The sequence below is a fragment of the Xyrauchen texanus genome, chromosome 24 (assembly GCF_025860055.1).
Source record: "Xyrauchen texanus isolate HMW12.3.18 chromosome 24, RBS_HiC_50CHRs, whole genome shotgun sequence".
Lineage (NCBI taxonomy): Eukaryota > Metazoa > Chordata > Actinopteri > Cypriniformes > Catostomidae > Xyrauchen > Xyrauchen texanus.
This window is the reverse complement of record NC_068299.1, coordinates 9,976,633-9,994,491: the sequence shown is the minus strand read 5'-3', so window position 1 is coordinate 9,994,491 and position 17,859 is coordinate 9,976,633. Positions and strand designations below refer to the sequence as shown.

General features: G+C 40.4%; 1 protein-coding gene across 1 annotated transcript; it reads left to right on the top strand.

The window, feature by feature from the left end:
* The first annotated feature begins 10,024 nt into the window (after window positions 1-10,024).
* LOC127618233 (glycoprotein hormone beta-5-like) lies at window positions 10,025-12,518 on the top strand. The gene is made up of 3 exons (XM_052090576.1): window positions 10,025-10,053; window positions 11,328-11,514; window positions 12,351-12,518. Exons 1-3 carry the CDS (start codon window positions 10,025-10,027, stop codon window positions 12,516-12,518), a joined length of 384 nt encoding a protein of 127 aa, XP_051946536.1.
* The last annotated feature ends 5,341 nt before the right edge of the window (window positions 12,519-17,859 follow it).

The following is a 17,859-nucleotide window of genomic DNA, read 5'->3' as shown; positions in this document are numbered from 1 at the left end:
AACAGTGGGTGAAAAGATAGTTTTGCGGGGGGCATAACCGGCTTGTTTATGCTCCTCTGCGTTCCCTGAATTAAAAGCGGAGGTCCGCACATTAAGTTTGTGCAGTTTTGTTATTAATCCACGGTTTCTGGTTAGGGTAGATCCGTATTTTTTTGGTCGGCACTACATCATCTATGCACTTCCTGATGAAACACATTATGGTATCAGCGTAGACCTCGATGTTGTCATCAGGGACGGACCGGAACATCTCCAAGTCCATGTGATCAAAACAGTACTGTAGCATAGAATCTGATTGGCCCAACCAGCACTGGATCTTTCTGAGGGCGGGTGTTTCCCGTTTCAGTTTCTTCCTGTAAGCGGGCAGAAGTAGAATGGAAGAGTGATCCGATTTGCCAAATGGTGGGCGGGGGAGGGATTTGTAGCCATCCCAGAAAGGAGAGTAGCAAAGGTCCAAAACCCGGTCACCTCTTGTGTTGCAACTGGTGTGTTGAAAGTATTTCGATGTGACTGACTTGAAGTTGGCTTTGTTAAAGTCCCCAGTCTTACCTATGCCAAGAGATACACACAAATCAAAGCATGTCTGCACAGGTGCTGATTAACGTTTCTCCCAATCAGGGTGAGCGGTTTCCTGCTTGCTTATACTCTCATACAGTTCCTTGAGTGCCCGGTCTGTGCCGGCCTGTGGGGGGATGTACACAGCTGTGATAATGACCGCTGTGAATTCCCTCGGTAGCCAGAATGGACAACACAGAAGCATCAGAAATTCCAGATCAGGAGAGCAGAAAGACTTGATAGAATGTATGTTCCTCTGATCACACCAGGATTTGTTGATCATAAAACACCACCACCTCTGATTTTGCCTGAGAGGTCTTTCACTCTGTCCGCTCAGTGCATTGAGAACCCAACGGGTTTGATGGCTGAGTCTAGAATCTCCACGGACATCCAAGTTTCTGTAAGGCAGATAATGCAGCAGTCCCTCGTCTCTCGTTGGAAAGAGATCAGTGCTCTCAGCCCGCAGAGCTTGTTGTCTAAAGACTGAACATTTGTCAGCAGAATGCTGAATGCTAAAATTGGGGACAATTTGCACGACGTCTAAGTCTGATGAGAACCCCGGCTCTCCTTACCCTTTTCCGGCTGCATTTCCACAGCTGGGCTGCCCAGACAAGTCGTGTTTGAAATCAGCGGGTTGGCATTGAGGTATTTAAAGTCCGGTTTTCAGTGTGCTATTGCCAATGTCCAAAAGTGTTTGTCTATCATAGACAATAAGGCAGACAACATCCAAGAAAAAAAATTAAGGAATCGGGAGGGGTGGTTGTGGGGATTAAATGATTGAGGATATATATATATATATATATATATATATATATATATATATATATATATATATATATATGTTTTTTTGGCTCTTTTTATGTTTTTTGAAATCAATAAAAAATGTTAATTACAAAAAAAAAATTATGAAGACATTACAACCACTCCAGAAAGATCATACTTTTAAATGAGAACTTTAATTCTGCAAGTTTGCACAGCAGGATGTTCAATGATTCAAATGATGTGCACCTCACTTTTTGATCGGTGTGCCTTCCTTCGAGACCATTCAGAAGGGTGTTCAACCCCAACATAACGAGGCAACTTCTTTTTGGTGTCTTTAAGGAGACATTAAGTGTAATGTCTCCTTAAAGACATTACATTACACATAAGAGAGATTTCAAAGCTCCTATAAACTTACCCATGTTGCTGTTATTCGATTTACTATCCCAGAATTCCCTGTATCAGCATGAGAATTTGCATATTGTAAAACTGTATCAGGAGAAATATTTTATCATCCAACCTCATGTTGCAGTTAAGCCAAGCCAAGCAATTCAGTACTAATACATTTCCATGTAAAACTCATACAGTGTCAGCTGTAGAATTCAAAACTACTATAAATACACAGCACAACTTGCCCGGTCACTTTTAGCTGATTCAGGATCAAGTGCCAGTACAGCAGGTTTCAGAAAAGCTCCACCTTTTACCTATGCCACGAGATACACACAAATCAAAGCATGTCCGCACAGGTGCTGATTAATGTTTCTCCCAATCCAACTCAAATTTGTCCTCAGGGCCCTTGACAGTGATGAACATGTTATGGCATTAATTAATGACTAATTCTTGAGACATGGGATAAAGCATGTCCCATAATTTGACCTGCTATTAGTCTAATTAGCAACATTTCAACTTAGAAAGAAATTAAAGATGACAACCAGAATGCTGTTAACATGTCAGTCTGCTACAACATAAGACATTAAAAAGGGAATAGGGCCTACAAATATATAAAATAGTGCATTGAACAAATTTTGAGGGTGTGCAAACGAGCAGTTAATGATTATTGTATTGTTGAGAACTGATCTTGAATTTTCAAAAGTATTGATATTGTTGTACAATAAGAAGTCTTCTTCAAAGATTGGCATGTGGTGGACTTATGAAATGAGGAGGCAGAGTGCCATCTCAGCGGATGTTTTTTTTCCCCAATATAAATTCCTATTTCTGTTTCAATTCACATTTAAATAACTTTCAGGTTTTTAATATTTAGTCCTTTTCATATTTTTTACAACATATGATATAAAAAAGTAGGTCTGAATATATATATATAGTCACATATTTTGAATACTAAAAATGGCTGTTCTATATGTAACATATACAGTATTTTCCTTAAATCAGTTTATTATCATGAAATTTGTATAAGCTATGTACATATATGCCTGATTCATTTTTATATTAAACATGCAGTACTGTGCAAAAGTCTTCACAAAAAGACTTCACAAAAACATTTGTCTTAAGAAGGTTATTTATATTTTCAGCTTTAGTGTGTCAATAGGAAATATACATTTTAGATTCCCAAACATTTCTTTTGCAAATAGAATAGAATAGAAGAACTGTGAGCCCTGCAACAGATGGCATGGTCCCCACAGAGCTTCAGTTCGTGAAGGCAAGGATCTGTACCTTTAAGAGCAATTGCTCAATAAAAAGCATGTCACTCACATACTATTTCGATTTCAAGTCATTTTTATTTTATTTGGATGTGACCAAAAATGGATTGCTTGTGTCAGTTAGTTGTTTTCTATGCAAATAGTTTCGCACTTCCATCAGTTCGTCCAATTCATAGAAGGGAGGCTTGAGAGATGCTGCCTCCTACTGAAACTTTATCCACTGTGTGATGCTATTTGACAGAATGACTGCAGAAAGATGAGCGCTAAACACATTTTTGGAGCTCACATTTCATATTATTTCATTTGTTTTTTTTACGCATATATTTTACGTCATTTATTTTGCTCGCTTGAATTTTTGAGGAGACTTTGCCTCCCTTGCCTACTCTGAGAAATCGGCGCTGCTCTCAAACCAACATAAAAGACATTGAAACAGAGAGGGAAGATACCTGTGCGAAACAAGCTAATTATCCACACCCTGCAAACCAGAGAAAAACAATCCTTCTTTACATCTCTGCACAAATGACTCACAACTCTAATTTACAACACCCGCCTGTTACTAAACAATCAACAATACATGTGACCATACTGTGTTCACGACTGTTCATGACAGCATTTTTTTTTTAACATACCTAATGTGTTTGGGTGTGTGTTTGTTTACATGTGGTAAGCTTTTCTGTTTGATATCAACCTCTGTGAAGTTAGCACCTCATATCATTTAATAATCATCAAAACTATTCCATTAGTTTGTGCTAATTTGTGCCGCAAAAATGAACGTTTGTGCTGGTTTGGTGTTTGAGATATTAAGCAATCTTTTTTGGGCTGTATGACATCACTCTCCACCCCATCTCGCTCAAATCGATCCAAACCAGTGCTGGTTGTTTGTGCTCAGTTTGTGCTGTTGAAAGAAAACACTCTTAACTAATTCCCTTACATAGAAATACCAAAATTATCTTCCAGATCTGTGACGTCAGGGAATAAGTTAGATTGTTTCTTTCAACAGCACAAACCGAGCACAAACGAATGACACCGGTTTGGAGCGATTCGGACGACATGGGGTGGAGAGTGACGTCACCGTTCCCGAAAACATTTTTGCTATATCTAAGGAAGGGAAATAGTTACAAAGGTTGTTTTAACTGCAAAAACCGAGCACAAACAACCAGCACCAGTTTGGATCGATTTGAGCAAGATGAGGTGGAGAATGACCTTTTTTGGGAGAGCCCAAAAAATATTGCTTAATATCTCAAACACCAAACCAGCACAAACGTTCATTTTTGTGGCACAAATCAGCACAAACGAATGGAATCCCTTCAGTGATTATTTAATAATATGGGGTGCCAACTTCACGGAGGTTTGATCTCACTCCTAAATTACTTTTATCTGCTCTTGAAAGAACAAATGTAATGTAGATTACATTTTGTTGAATGCATGAATGAATTCACAGCACCATTTTTATATTTCTATGCTCAATAAGAGCTTCATTCTGACCTTGCAGTAATATGTGGACATCATTTATGTCCAGTGGAAAAGAACCGTGTTCAATGGGCGTGTCTCCAGATGTCCTCTTAGTTGTCATGGTTCCCACAGAGACAGGTCAGCTGAGAACAACCAAGGCATTACAGCATCTGTGGAGGGAAAAGATAATGTCACACCTGTCCACGTTTACTGTTACATTTATTTAAAGAGAAGCTTCCAAGCTAGGAATGCACAGAGACCAGTATCAGAAAAATACAGTTTGAGTGGGAAAAATCTATGCTTTAACATTATATGCTTTTAATATCAGCCACATCAGGCCAATGGCAATAATAAAAATAATCAATAATATTGTCTGATTAAAATATGGCTATACAGAAATATGATACATACAGTAGATGTAAAACATAGTATGTTCATGGGAGGTTTTTACTGATTTAAAATGGATGTCGCAGTCTTTCACTACAAAATTTTCAAATATACATATTCTGTAAATAACACATATATTCCTATGAATTCCAAAAAAGTCACATGTATGGATACATATTGTGCATTAGACAGTATTAGTAAAAAAAACATGGGGCCTATTTTAAAAGCACTACAGATAAACCCTGCACTGCACTATGCAATATGTCATACACTACCATTCAAAAGTTTAGGGTCACTTACTTATTCTTTCTTTCTTTATTTTTATTTATTTATTTTTTTTTTCACATTTTAGCATAATAGTAAAGTCATCACAAAGTCATCACAATTATGGAATAATAGAAATGGAAATATGGGAATTATGTTGTGCCTAACAAAATCCAAAATAAATCAAATCTATGTTATATTTTAGCATCTTCACCATTTGCCTAGAATTTGCAGACATGTACTCTTGACATTTTCTCAACCAACTTCTTGAGGTATCACTCTGGGATCAGAAAAAGCACAGACAAACTTAGTAAAAGCAATCCATATTAGAGGTCGACCGATTAATCATTTTTTTTTGCATTTTTTAACATAATCAGCATCGGCCAATATCCAAGTATATCAAGCCGATTATTAGGCAGGCGCATCTGTGGGCAGCCTAGTGTTGTTGTGGAACACGTGTTCGACGCACGCTGCCCCTAGAGTCATTTTCCAGCAGAGTGAGCAGACCTCATCCAGTGCCTAAGGAAGGAGATAAGTTCCTTGGAGAAAACAGTAAGGATTAAATTCTTATAACTCCTTTATATTTAATTAAAAACTTTTGATATTTTATTGCCAACTTCAAGAAAAAATGCGTGTTTGGCCTGTTTATTTGCATCCAACAGACAAAATGTTAGACCCCCCCCACCCCACGGGGCCCTCCAACATCTGGGGCCCTCCCGCAGTGAGTATGAGTAATCCTGTATGCCACTGTTTGCAGTCCACACACATTGGCATATTTAAAATCTGTAAAACATACAGTATGTTTTTATCTTTTCCTCTAAACCGAACAGGTTCATCTGCATCCACTAAATCAAAACACCCTAAACACCCCACAGAGGACATGCATTACAAAATTGCAGACGCCTGGTGTAGAGACAGCAATTATCACATGTTTTATTTAATATCCTTATTATAATGCACTTTGTTCTACTATATAGCCAATATGAACCATGCTCTTTAAATTAAGCTTTTCACTGTTATAGTAATAGACTATAATGTTCTAATTGATCTAGTCCACACAGGCCCTCATCATTCAAACTATTAACTAAGCTCCTGTTAAATTAAATTAATCTTTATAAGAGTTGCATATGCAAAGGCAGCAAAAATGTTCCATACACAGTCCAGAATATAATCCGCGTGACCTCTGACACTCAATGCGCAATAGAGGGGCTTCGCGTGCTACACGTGAACAATATAGTTAAAGAAACCGTGTAGCAAATACTATGCAATGTAAGACATTTCTATATCAGCCATCGATTTTGTGGTGTTTTTGACACCTAGTAGAAATCTTTCAAATTTAAATGGCTAAAGTGACCGGTGTTATATTGTATAACCGGACAGTTACAAATTACAAGCACAAAGGACAAGTACAGATCAAAACAAATTATAAAGCAAAATGTTATTACGACTCATCGTGTGTTATGCGTTACTCGGTGGCCTTAGAGCTGTCAAGTCGGGTACAGTTTGTTCAGCTAAATGCTTCAAGTTCTACTCACGTTTGGGAAAACACTGTATGAATCTCTCTCTGAATTTCCCGTTGCACATTCAGAGTTGAATATTTTCCGTCGTCAGCAAGAACAACAACATATATACATCGGTCTCTGGAGTTCACATCAGTGCGTGTAACAATGTGTGAAGCGCGTATCCCGTCCCCAGCTGAGCTCACCGGGAGAAGCGCCCGGGCGGTGGAGAGTGTGTGTGAGTGTAACTCGACGCATCAGCGGGGGTCTCTAATTATAACGACCACTCAGAGTAGCGGGCAGACCTGCAGGACTTGATCAGGGCAACTGAAATGAGTCGATTGAGCCAGTCTAATCTTTAATTAAAAAAAAATAAAAAAATAGTCCCATCAGTTGCAGTAACGGTGAAAATGTACATTCAGGTGTTCACTTGAATATGGCGATGAAATGCAATGGAGTGCATGATCACTATATGGGCGCAGCAGCCGCGGGGGACATGGGATACAAATCCCACACTCTTTAAAAGGTGATTTTTAATGAATCAAGTTAGTTCTCTGCAGTAATTTGACCACCAAGGGTCATTGTTACATTATATTAGAGAACATACATTGATTTACCCTAATTAAGTGTTTGTATCTTACGCATTAATAAACAGGTAATATATTGAGTATTGCATTACTTATAGCATTTCTATTGTTTATGTTAAACAAGTTTGTTTTCTCTTTCTACAGTTTTTTTTATATCTTTTTCTTTTACTCCTCTTTTTCTTTTACTCCTCTTATAGTACCATTTCAATTTAATTTCTACACAAAATGATAACACCTGTATTTTGGTAATTTCACATATGAAGGTTAGCCAAGTATGGAATGAAATATGTGCCATTGGGGATTTAATTTTAACATATTTACTTGAAATTGTATGTGGCGTTTTGAAATTAAATTACATCAAACTTTGAACTTGAATATTAGGAATTTAATTTGAATGTGTTTACTTGAAACGTAATATGCTGTTTTGAACTTGAACTGCATCAAAATTGAAATTCAAATGTTGCACGAATTCAGGTTGTTAAATTTTAATACACTAATTCAGGAATTACACATTTTGAAACTTTAACTACAACTGCCACTGTTGATATAAAATGAGGTCTAATAGATTCTACCTTTAGATTATTTCATATGAAACTATAACTTTTGGTCAAAATATAACAACTACTTTTACTCATGTAAAATTGTGAAACTTTGTAAAGGATGTGTAATGATTTGTATTTATTTATTTTTTGCGCATAGCACAGTGTTGCTCTTTTCCTCCTCAGTGCGGTTTGGCATGTCCCGTCTACCTACCGTTTAAGAGGTTCGACTTGACTTCCTCCGTAACGCTTTAAACTAAAAAAAGTTTTGACGTCTGCACATTGCAATATCGAGCAAAGCCTGGCAGTTTTGCGTGTGCTTTCAGAGAGCAGAGCAGATCATTAGCGCAAGCTGGTAGTAGGCCTGTTACACTCCCGTGAATGCTTTTATTGCACCACAAAAATATTGCAGAGCAGATGAGAAGCCTTTAGCTGAATGCAAGATTATCATTAAATAATCTCTTCATTAAATATTTATTTAATGCATCTAGCAGCCTGTTTACCAATCACACAAATTATATCTGGAGTTTGCATCAGGGCAGAACAAGTAACTTACGCTAGAGACAGGTGGTGGCTCTTGTTCAGCCATGAACCCACGTTGGCATTATTTCACAGCGGACCCTTCCTCTTCCAAATGTGAGCTACGTTGTGATTGGTCAAGGAGTTTGATTACATACAGGCTCGATTGCTCTTTCTGAGTTCTCTGGATGTCTTTATCAAATTTACACGAATCTGAATATAAAACCTGAATCAGTGTATTAAAGAAGTTATGTAATGTTTTGTAATTCCAGTTCAAAACTTCAAATTCAAGTTCAACGTTTGATGTAATTCACATTCAAACTGCAAATTCAAGTTCAAGTAAACATGTTAAAATTCAAGTCTTCAAATTCAAGTTCGAGTCTTAATGTCACATATTTCATTCCATTGTAAAGATAGTGATGACTGTGTTTGGAAATTTTAATCAAACATTAATATTTTTTTATTATTTATTGGTCCCAGATCTGTCTAAAAATTATTTTAGTTTCTGTGTGACCTGGCAGGAAATGGTAATGCGTTTAATGTACATGTTTGTCACTCATGAAATCCACACATTTAAACTTTTATTTTAACGCTGCCTTAAGTAACTTATCTTTAGAAGTGAAGAAAACTCCATCTGACCATAACTTTCATTTCAGAAATTTTGCAAGCCAAAATGTCATCCTGGACTCTTCAGCATTGTTGAATTGTGAAAACCCCACAATAATAATACAAATAAATCAAATGAATGTTTTTGTAAGTTCTTTTCACATGCTCATTTTCTGATTTTGACACATTGTTGCCATGGTAAGTATCTGATTAAACTCTGACTGTTTGGAACCTGAAACCTCATTTAACCTGTCCTGACATCTATCTAGGACTAAATACTGCCTGCAAGGTGCAGAGATGGATGGATGGATCCATGAATGGATGAATAAATGGTTGCACGGATTGGAGGATGAAGGTGCCCCACTCTTATCTGGGTGGATAACTCCAAACAAAAAGAGGTTATTTTCTCCTCATTAAGTTAATGGCAGTATGGCTGATGTACCTGAGCAGCAGGTAAGATGTTCAGATTCCAGAACCTGAGGGGTTGGATTAATCTTTATACTGAACAAACACACTGCCACATCGGCTCCTTCCCTGTTTGTCTTTAGTCTTATGTGGCATCTTGTTATAATTGCTGGATGTGGTTATCTAAAGAGGCAGCCCCCAGTGTGTTTAAGGTAGGGTTGGCAGGGCTGTTCATAAATGGTAAATGTGTGCAAGTTCAGTGTAAGTGGTATTTAAAGATGTGATATCAGGTCTCTGGTTCTCAAAGAGTTCAGCCAGTACTGCTGCTGCCATCCAACTATCTTTGACCTGTTTGGACCTGATCTGACAAAATACCAACTCACACACTTAAAGTAATATAAGTGAGTTTTTTAATAATTAGGCCTATTCTTATTTTATATTATTTATTTGCCAAAAAAACAACAACAAAGTGCTTCAAACACTAATCTTGCAATCTATAGGTGCAGTCACAGACCTTGTTGTGTTCACATAGAATTTCACAAAATACCTGATGGTGTAAATTAATTCACAACATTAAATGAGATGCAGAACACAATTAATACAGGTTTGTTTAAGGACTACAATAGAGGACTAGAATAGAGCTCAATGTTAGGCTTATGGAAGTAAAAATTGGATTTGATTTTAAGCAATAACATGAAGATTTCAAGAGAGACCTGCCATAAGCTCCAAAGTTTTTAAACAATAGTGTATGCTTCTGTAGAACCCCAAACTGAGATCCAATATCACTGGTAACAGTAATGGCTCATTTGAGATCTGGAGCACAGCGGTAAGAAATTACTAGTGTTTTTTTTTTTTTTTCTTTATACAAGTGTTTACCTGTATGCAATTTTAGCATTTAGCATAGGATCATTACAGCCATTTCAATTCTTAATAAGTCTGATTATATACTGCATAATTATGTTAATCGAGAAAAGGCCTCTACAGGTGAAACTCGAAAAATTAGAATATCGTGCAAAAGTTCATTAATTTCAGTAATTCAACTTAAAAGGTGAAACTAATATATTATATAGACTCATTACAAGCAAAGTAAGATATTTCAAGCCTTTATTTGATATAATTTTGATGATTATGGCTTACAGCTTATGAAAACCCCAAATTCAGAATCTCAGAAAATTAGAATATTACATGAAATCAATAAAAAAAAGGATTTTAAATACAGAAATGTCGGCCCTCTGAAAAGTATAATCATGCATATGTACTCAGTACTTGGTTTGGGCCCCTTTTGCATTAATTACTGCCTCAATGCGGCGTGGCATGGATGCTATCAGCCTGTGGCACTGCTGAGGTGTTATGGAAGACCAAGATGCTTCAATAGTGGCCTTCAGCTCTTCTGCATTGTTTGGTCTCATGTCTCTCATCTTTCTCTTGGCAATGCCCCATAGATTCTCTATGGGGTTCAGGTCAGGCGAGTTTGCTGGCCAATCAAGCACAGTAATACCATGGTCATTGAACCAGGTTTTGGTACTTTTGGCAGTGTGGGCAGGTGCCAAGTCCTGCTGGAAAATGAAGTCAGCATCTCCATAAAGCTTGTCTGCTGAAGGAAGCATGAAGTGCTCTAAAATGTCCCGGTAGACGACTGCGTTGACTCTGGACTTAATAAAGCACAGTGGACCAACACCAGCGATGACATGGCTCCCCAAACCAACACAGACTGTGGAAACTTCACACTGGACTTCAAGCATCTTGGATTATGTGCCTCTCCATTCTTCCTCCAGACTCTGGGACCTTGGTTTCCAAATGAGATGCAAAATTTGCTCTCATCAGAAAAGAGGACTTTGGACCACTGAGCAACAGACCAGTTTTTTTTTCTTTAGCCCAGGTAAGACGCTTCTGACGTTGTTTGTTGTTCAGGAGCGGCTTGACAAGAGGAATTCGACATTTGAAGCCTCAGTCCACTCCTTGTGAAGCTCCCCCACACATTTGAATGGCCTTTTCCTGACAATCCTCTCCAGGCTACGGTCATCCCTGCTGCTTGTGCACCTTTTTCTTCCACACTTTTCCCTTCCACTTAACTTTCTATTAATGTGCTTTGACATATAGTTTTATATACTGTTTAACTCTGGCGGTTCGGTTGTTTTTTGGCGTTCATAATGAGGCTTTTGTGCTCAACCTAAAGTGTTTCATTCGCTGTGCGGTACGGGAATTCACCTTGCTGGCCCGTAAACCGGGCTGCAGTGAGCTGCACATCACCACTGATGCCTGCTGGGGGCGTTGTGAGACCTGGGAAGTAAGACTTTTACTTCTTATTATGAGAGAGAGAGAGAGAGAGAGAGAGAGAGAGACTATAACAAAGTTGAAAATAATTTATTATAAGAATTTATAAATACTCTATTAAGACAACATATAAAAAAGTTGAAAATAATTTGTATTAGAATTTTAATGTATTTATTTAGCATAAATAAAATAAACTCCAGAATTATTACACAAAAATTACAAAAATATGACAAGACATGTTTATGTTGACTACACACAGAAGCAGCCAAAGGATTTGACAACTTCACCATTTTAATTAATTATTATTTTTTTTTTACATATACCTGTAGGTCACAGTCAGTCTGTGACAGGACCCTTATTATAAAGTGTTACCAGAAAGAAAGAAAAAAAGAAAAGAAAAAGAAAAAACCCTTTATTGTTCTCGAGCTCTTAAGAGAGAGGCAGAGAACCTAGTGGGAAGATTACTGTAACTTAAAGAGAGAGAGAGAAAAAAAATCGCAAATAGAGGAAAATCGTCCACATATTTGCTATATCAGGCCTGGTCTAAATAAAAAAGGGACATTTTGTGTACGTGTACAGCATCATAGAGTCTAAGACACATTTTCCATCTGGGACAGTTGTGTATATTTCAATTTCAATTAACTTTCAATAAAGTGTGTTTGGTTTTGGAATAGACTTTTAAGAAATTATTATAATTCTGATGTGTTTTCAAGATACAATGTTAATAAATATTAAACTTTAAAGATGCTTTTAAGAGTATGCAGTAATCTATCTAAAATAAAAAACTAAAATTAGTGCACAGTTGAAAAGTCCTTATTATGACGTCACCTTCACCTCACCTGTCAACAGAAGCCTGTTCTGTACCCGCCCTTCATCAAGTCATACCAGCGAGTGTGCACCTACAACGAAACACGATTAGTGACGTTGAAGCTGCCAAACTGCTCAGCACATGTGGACCCATACTGCACCCAGTGGCTCTTCAGTGTGACTGTGGGTTTGTCTCACCAATACCACTGAATGCATCATCTCTGTCTGATATCCAGGAGAAACCAACCTCTGCTTTTGTTCTTTTGAAACATTTAAATGGTTGAAAAGTGTGTACACCAATCACTGTGTGCACAGAAATAAAGTTGATCAAATAATGTCTACAGTATATACATGTTAACAAGAGTGCAACTTCGCCTTTAAATGGTCCATGCACAGCACTTTTGTTTCTCATACTGTTGTAATTTTCCTCCTTTTTCCTAAAAAAAACAGCAAAATGTAATAAAACGAATCGGTTACCTAACGTAACCTCGGTTCTCTCTAGATGAGGGAACGAGTATTGCGTAAGCTAGCTTACGCTACGGGAAAGATTCATCTTTTCTGAGATATTGAAGCCAAAAAATTATCCTTAATTTTGTATCCATTGTCAACGCAGCGCGGCAGCTGCAGACCTTGAGCGGGCTAGCTAGCGAGCTCATTGGTTGCTCTGCGGCAACTGCTGCAGCCTATAGACGAACTTGAGTGAACTCGAGTCCAATGAGAGGCGCCCGCGCCGTCACTGTATCAAAGCCCGCCAGAATGGGCGTGGCTAGAGTGCATATAAGCGTAAGTTCGTAGGCTTTAACCCTGGTTTTCATTGAATGAAGCGAAAGTCGCTCGTGGCGCGAGCACGGCCGGCTACGCAATACTCGTTCCCTCATCTAGAGAGAACCGAGGTTACGTTAGGTAAACGATTCATTCTCTTACGAGAGGTTCTCTCGTATTGCGTTAGCTAGCTTACGCTACGGGAACCCATTGTCAATGCCGTGCGCGCCAAGCATCCACTGCATGAGCCCCGGGTGGGGGGACCCGGGGGAGCCCTTGTGAGTGGGGGAATAATATTTGGCCGGCAAGAGTGTGTGTGTGTAATACATAAGCACATAGTGGGAAGGGAAAGACAGAGCGGCGGTGCCGGTCTGTGTGGAATGTGTCCCGTCAGTGCAGCTCACCAGGGGAGCTGTAGCATATTAAACCGCTAGTAGTTTTGCCTGCAGGGCGGGCACTTCCAGATTGTAAAATCTGACAAAGGTGGAGGGGGAAGCCCAGCCCGCTGCCACACATATGTCGTGAATGGAAATCCCGCTGGACCATGCCCACGAAGAGGCCATGCCTCTAGTGGAGTGAGCCCTAATCAGTGTTGTGCTAGTTACTAAGAAATAGTAACTAGTTACAGTTACTAGTTACTTCATTAAAAAAGTAACTCAATTACTTTGTTGATTACTTACACCAAAAAGTAATGCATTACTGTTAAAAGTAACTTTTTAGTTACTTTTTTAAAGAACGTTCATTAATGTTCCTATTAATGCCCTGTTATGCGTTATGGTCTTACTCTATACAAACACAAAACTGACTTAAACAGAAAGTAATTTTTAAACACTATTTTATTTCAGTCAGACCAGCACAAACTGAATATATCACAAGGATTTCTGAAATAAATAACAAAACAAGCTGAATAATATGTTCAGAATCAAAAACTAAAGTGGCTTCTGCATCATAATAGCTGTTGTTTTGAGCCCTTAAAAATGTTCCTTTCACAGCTTAAGTATGAAAACTATTAACAATGTACAACATAACAAAACATTTTGAAATAAATAAATTAAAGCAATCTGAATTATTCAGAATCAATTTCGAGAAACTCAGCACCAAAAAACTGCTATTATTGACAAACATAAATGATATGCATTAAAAAAAAACATAAAAAATATAAATGCTGTTTAAATATTAAATCTATGAGCAATTTCCAATCCAACCACAAATTAAGAGTTGCATGTCACCAACTTATGTAAAGTAAGCTGTCTGTATTCAAAGTGCAAAATCTGCTGTTGTATGTCCATAAAAATGTAAAAACAAACAAACAAACAAACAAACAAACAGCATTTTTCCTAGCAATACAACGTAATGCATTTTATAATGCATAAAATTAGTGTTGAACGCCGGCGACTCCACAGTAGAAACAGGCTGTATGTTTTCAACAACATACCGTGCAATAGATTTGTTGATCTGTCCCTGGCTGTAGCTAATAACAGTCCGGTTAAAATCTAGTCGCTGTTGTTTGGCTGGAGGGGCTTGACTCACTTCGAGTGTGTCTACTGACACTGGGTTAGCATCTAGCTTTGTCGAGGCATGTCGTTTCTGGAGGTGCTTCGACAGATTGGAGTTGCTATTTTTAGCAGTAGATAGGACATTCGAACCAGAAAGACACAGCTTACATTTCACTAAAAGATTTTTGTCTTTATGCTCAACTAAAGTGAAATAATGAGCATATTTCCACTTTGAAAAACTCGCCTTGCTCTCGCCTTGACTCGCCATGACTGTCGCGCATACTTGAATAAACGGAAACACGCCCACAGTGCGTCTGCGTGTTTACAGTGGTTGGCATCCGCCAATCCTACAATGAGTTGCTGCTGTAAACAGGTTAGGCTGTAGGCTACACTTCAGCCAAAATTAATTAATTTAAAAAAGTAACGGACAACGCACCATGTGGTAACGGTAACGGAGTTAATTTATTTAAAAAGTAATGCGTTACAGTATTAGTTACTGTCAAAATTAACTGCGTTACAGTAACGCGTTACTGCCCAACACTGGCCCTAATGCCTAACGGGCATGGTAGGTCTTTTGACTCGTACGCGGCAGCAATAGCGTCCACTATCCATCTAGACAGTGTCTGTTTCGAGGCGGCGAAACCTTTGGTGCACCCTCCGAACGAAAAGAAAAGCTGCTCAGAGCGTCTGAAAGAGGCGGAGCGCGCAGTATACAATCTCAGTGCTCTGACTGGGCAAAGGAGATTGGCGTCGCGTTCGCTATCGGATGCTGGCAGCGCCGATAGGGAAATGATTTGTACTCTGAAAGGAGTACCGATCACCTTGGGGACATAGCCGTGTCTAGGCTTTAAAATGACCTTGGAGTCACTTGGTCCAAACTCAACACACGCAGCGCTGACAGACAGCGCGTGAAGGTCTCCCACATGTTTAACTGATGGTAGGGCAGTTAGAAAAACAGTTTTGAGTGAAAGGTATTTCAAATCCACGGATTGAAGCGGTTTGAAAGGGGGGGCTTTCTTAGCTTCGAGAACTACAGAAAGATCCCAGATAGGAACCGATGGAGGGCGCAGGGGGTTCATCCTTCTAGCTCCCGAGGAAGCGGATGACCAGCTCGTTTTTTCCCAGTGACTGGCCGTGCAGGGGTTCAGCGACCGCCGCGACGGCCGCCACGTACACTTTGAGCGTGGATGGGGATCTGCCCTTATCCAGCAGCTCTTGTAAAAACACGAGCAGTGACGACATCCCACATGTCCGTGGGTCCAGGTCTCTGTCGGTGCACCATTTTGAAAACACAGACCATTTGGACGCATAGAGTCTTCTCGTGGAAGGGGCTCTAGCGTGTATGATAGTGTTTATTACTCCTTCTGGCAAAGCGACGGGTAGTCGTTGATCACCCACGCGTGCAGCGCCCAGCGCTCTGGGTGGGGATGCCAGATCGTGCCGCGAGCTTGAGAGAGGAGATCTGCTCTCACTGGAATGGGCCACGGGGCTGTCAGTGACAGCTGCGTAAGCTCCGGGAACCATGTCTGATTCTCCCAGCGCGGGCTATGAGGAGCACCGAGTGACGCTGTTTCCTGATCCTCTGCATTACCTGTGGCAATAGCGAGATGGGAGGGAAGGCGTAAAGCGGGCGGTTGGGCCAGTCCTGGGCCAGCGCATCCTCGCTTTTCGAGAAAAATACTGGGCAGTGAGAGTTCTCTTCTGACGCAAAGAGGTCTATCTCTGCTCTGCCGAATATGCTCCATAACTTCTGGACTGTTTGAGCGTGCAGGGATCATTCCCCTGGGGAAATATTGTCTCTGGACAGTCTGTCTGGGCCGTCGTTTAGGTGGCCTGGCACGTGCGTCACCCTCAGCGAGCGCAGGTGGCACTGGGACCAACTCAGTATGCGTTTTGTCAGATGGAAGAGGTTCCTGGATCTGACACCGCCCTGACGGTTTAGATAGGATACCACAGATCTGTTGTCCGAACGGACCAGGACGTGGTGACCCTGAATGACCGGGAGGAAGCGCACGAGCGCGTACACGACCGCTATCATTTCCAGACAATTTATGTGAAGGAGCTTTTCCTGAACTGACCATAGGCCAAAAACTGGAGAGCCCTCGCAGACCGCGCCCCAACCCGTGTTGGACGCGTCTGTCGAGATGACTTTTCGGCGAGATACAGCTCCCATCGTCACTCCCCGCTGATACCATTCGGCCACTGCCCAGGGCTGCAGAGCTGAGATACAGGTCTGAGTCACTCTAATCGGCTGGCGGCCCGAGGACCAAGCCCGGCGAGGCGCGGGTGTTTAGCCAATGCTGAAGCGGGCGCATGCACAGTAAACCCAGCTGAAGTACTGCTGCGGCTGAGGCCATGTAACCTAGCATTCTCTGGAATTTCTTCAGAGGCGTGAGGCTGTTCATCTGAAAGGACGCGGCTAGTCGCTGAACACGGCACGCGCGCTGTGTAGATAAGCGAGCCGTCATCGCCATGGAGTCTAGTTCTATTCCAAGGAAGGAAATTGCCTGACTGGGCTGTAGTGAGCTCTTGGTCCAATTGACTGCAAGACCCAAACTGTTCAGATGACTGAGGAGAACCGTCCTGTGAGACAGAAGCTCCGTATGTGACTGTGCCAAAATCAGCCAATCGTCCAAATAGTTCAGAATTCGCAAGCCCTGACTCCACAGGGGTGCGAGCGCCGCATCCATGCACTTCGTGAAAGTATGGGGTGCTAAAGACAGGCCGAACGGAAGGACGGTGTATTGATAAACCTGGCCGTCGAGGCGAATCTCAAGAATGGCCTGTGACGGGATTTATCTGAATCTGAAAGTAGGCATCTTTCAGATCGAGAGAAATAAACCAGTCCCCTGGCGCACATGCGCGAGGAGTTTCCTGATTGTAAGCATTTTGAACGGTCTTTTTGCGAGCACCTTGTTCAAAACCCTGAGATCTAATATTGGTCTGAGGCCGCCGTCTTTCTTGGGGACAAGAAAATAACGGCTGTAAAACCCCGACTCGCTCAGAGAAGGTGGCACTCTCTCTATGGCCCTTTTGCACAGAAGGTTTGCTATTTCTGAACGAAGCATGCAGGCTGCTTCCGTGTTCACAGTAGTTTCGAGCCGCGCTCTGAAGCGGGGAGGGCGGTGATCAAACTGTAGCAAATAGCCCTGTTTTATTGTGCTTAACACCCATTTGGATATCCCTGGGATAGTTTTCCACGCTTTGAAGCGTAACGCTAGAGGGTGAATGGCCAAGTCGCCCTGATTGCCGCACACAGCGAGCTGAACAGAATGTGTGAGCAAGCTTACTGT

What these genes read in the sequence shown, in the direction of transcription:
- LOC127618233 (XM_052090576.1), top strand. Translation starts at nt 10,025, where the DNA reads ATGGCTCATTTGAGATCTGGAGCACAGCG. An exon ending in TTGAGATCTGGAGCACAGCG is followed by an intron (nt 10,054 to 11,327) that starts GTAAGAAATTAC and finishes TTTGACATATAG; the next exon opens with TTTTATATACTGTTTAACTC. An exon ending in GGCGTTGTGAGACCTGGGAA is followed by an intron (nt 11,515 to 12,350) that starts GTAAGACTTTTA and finishes ACCTGTCAACAG; the next exon opens with AAGCCTGTTCTGTACCCGCC.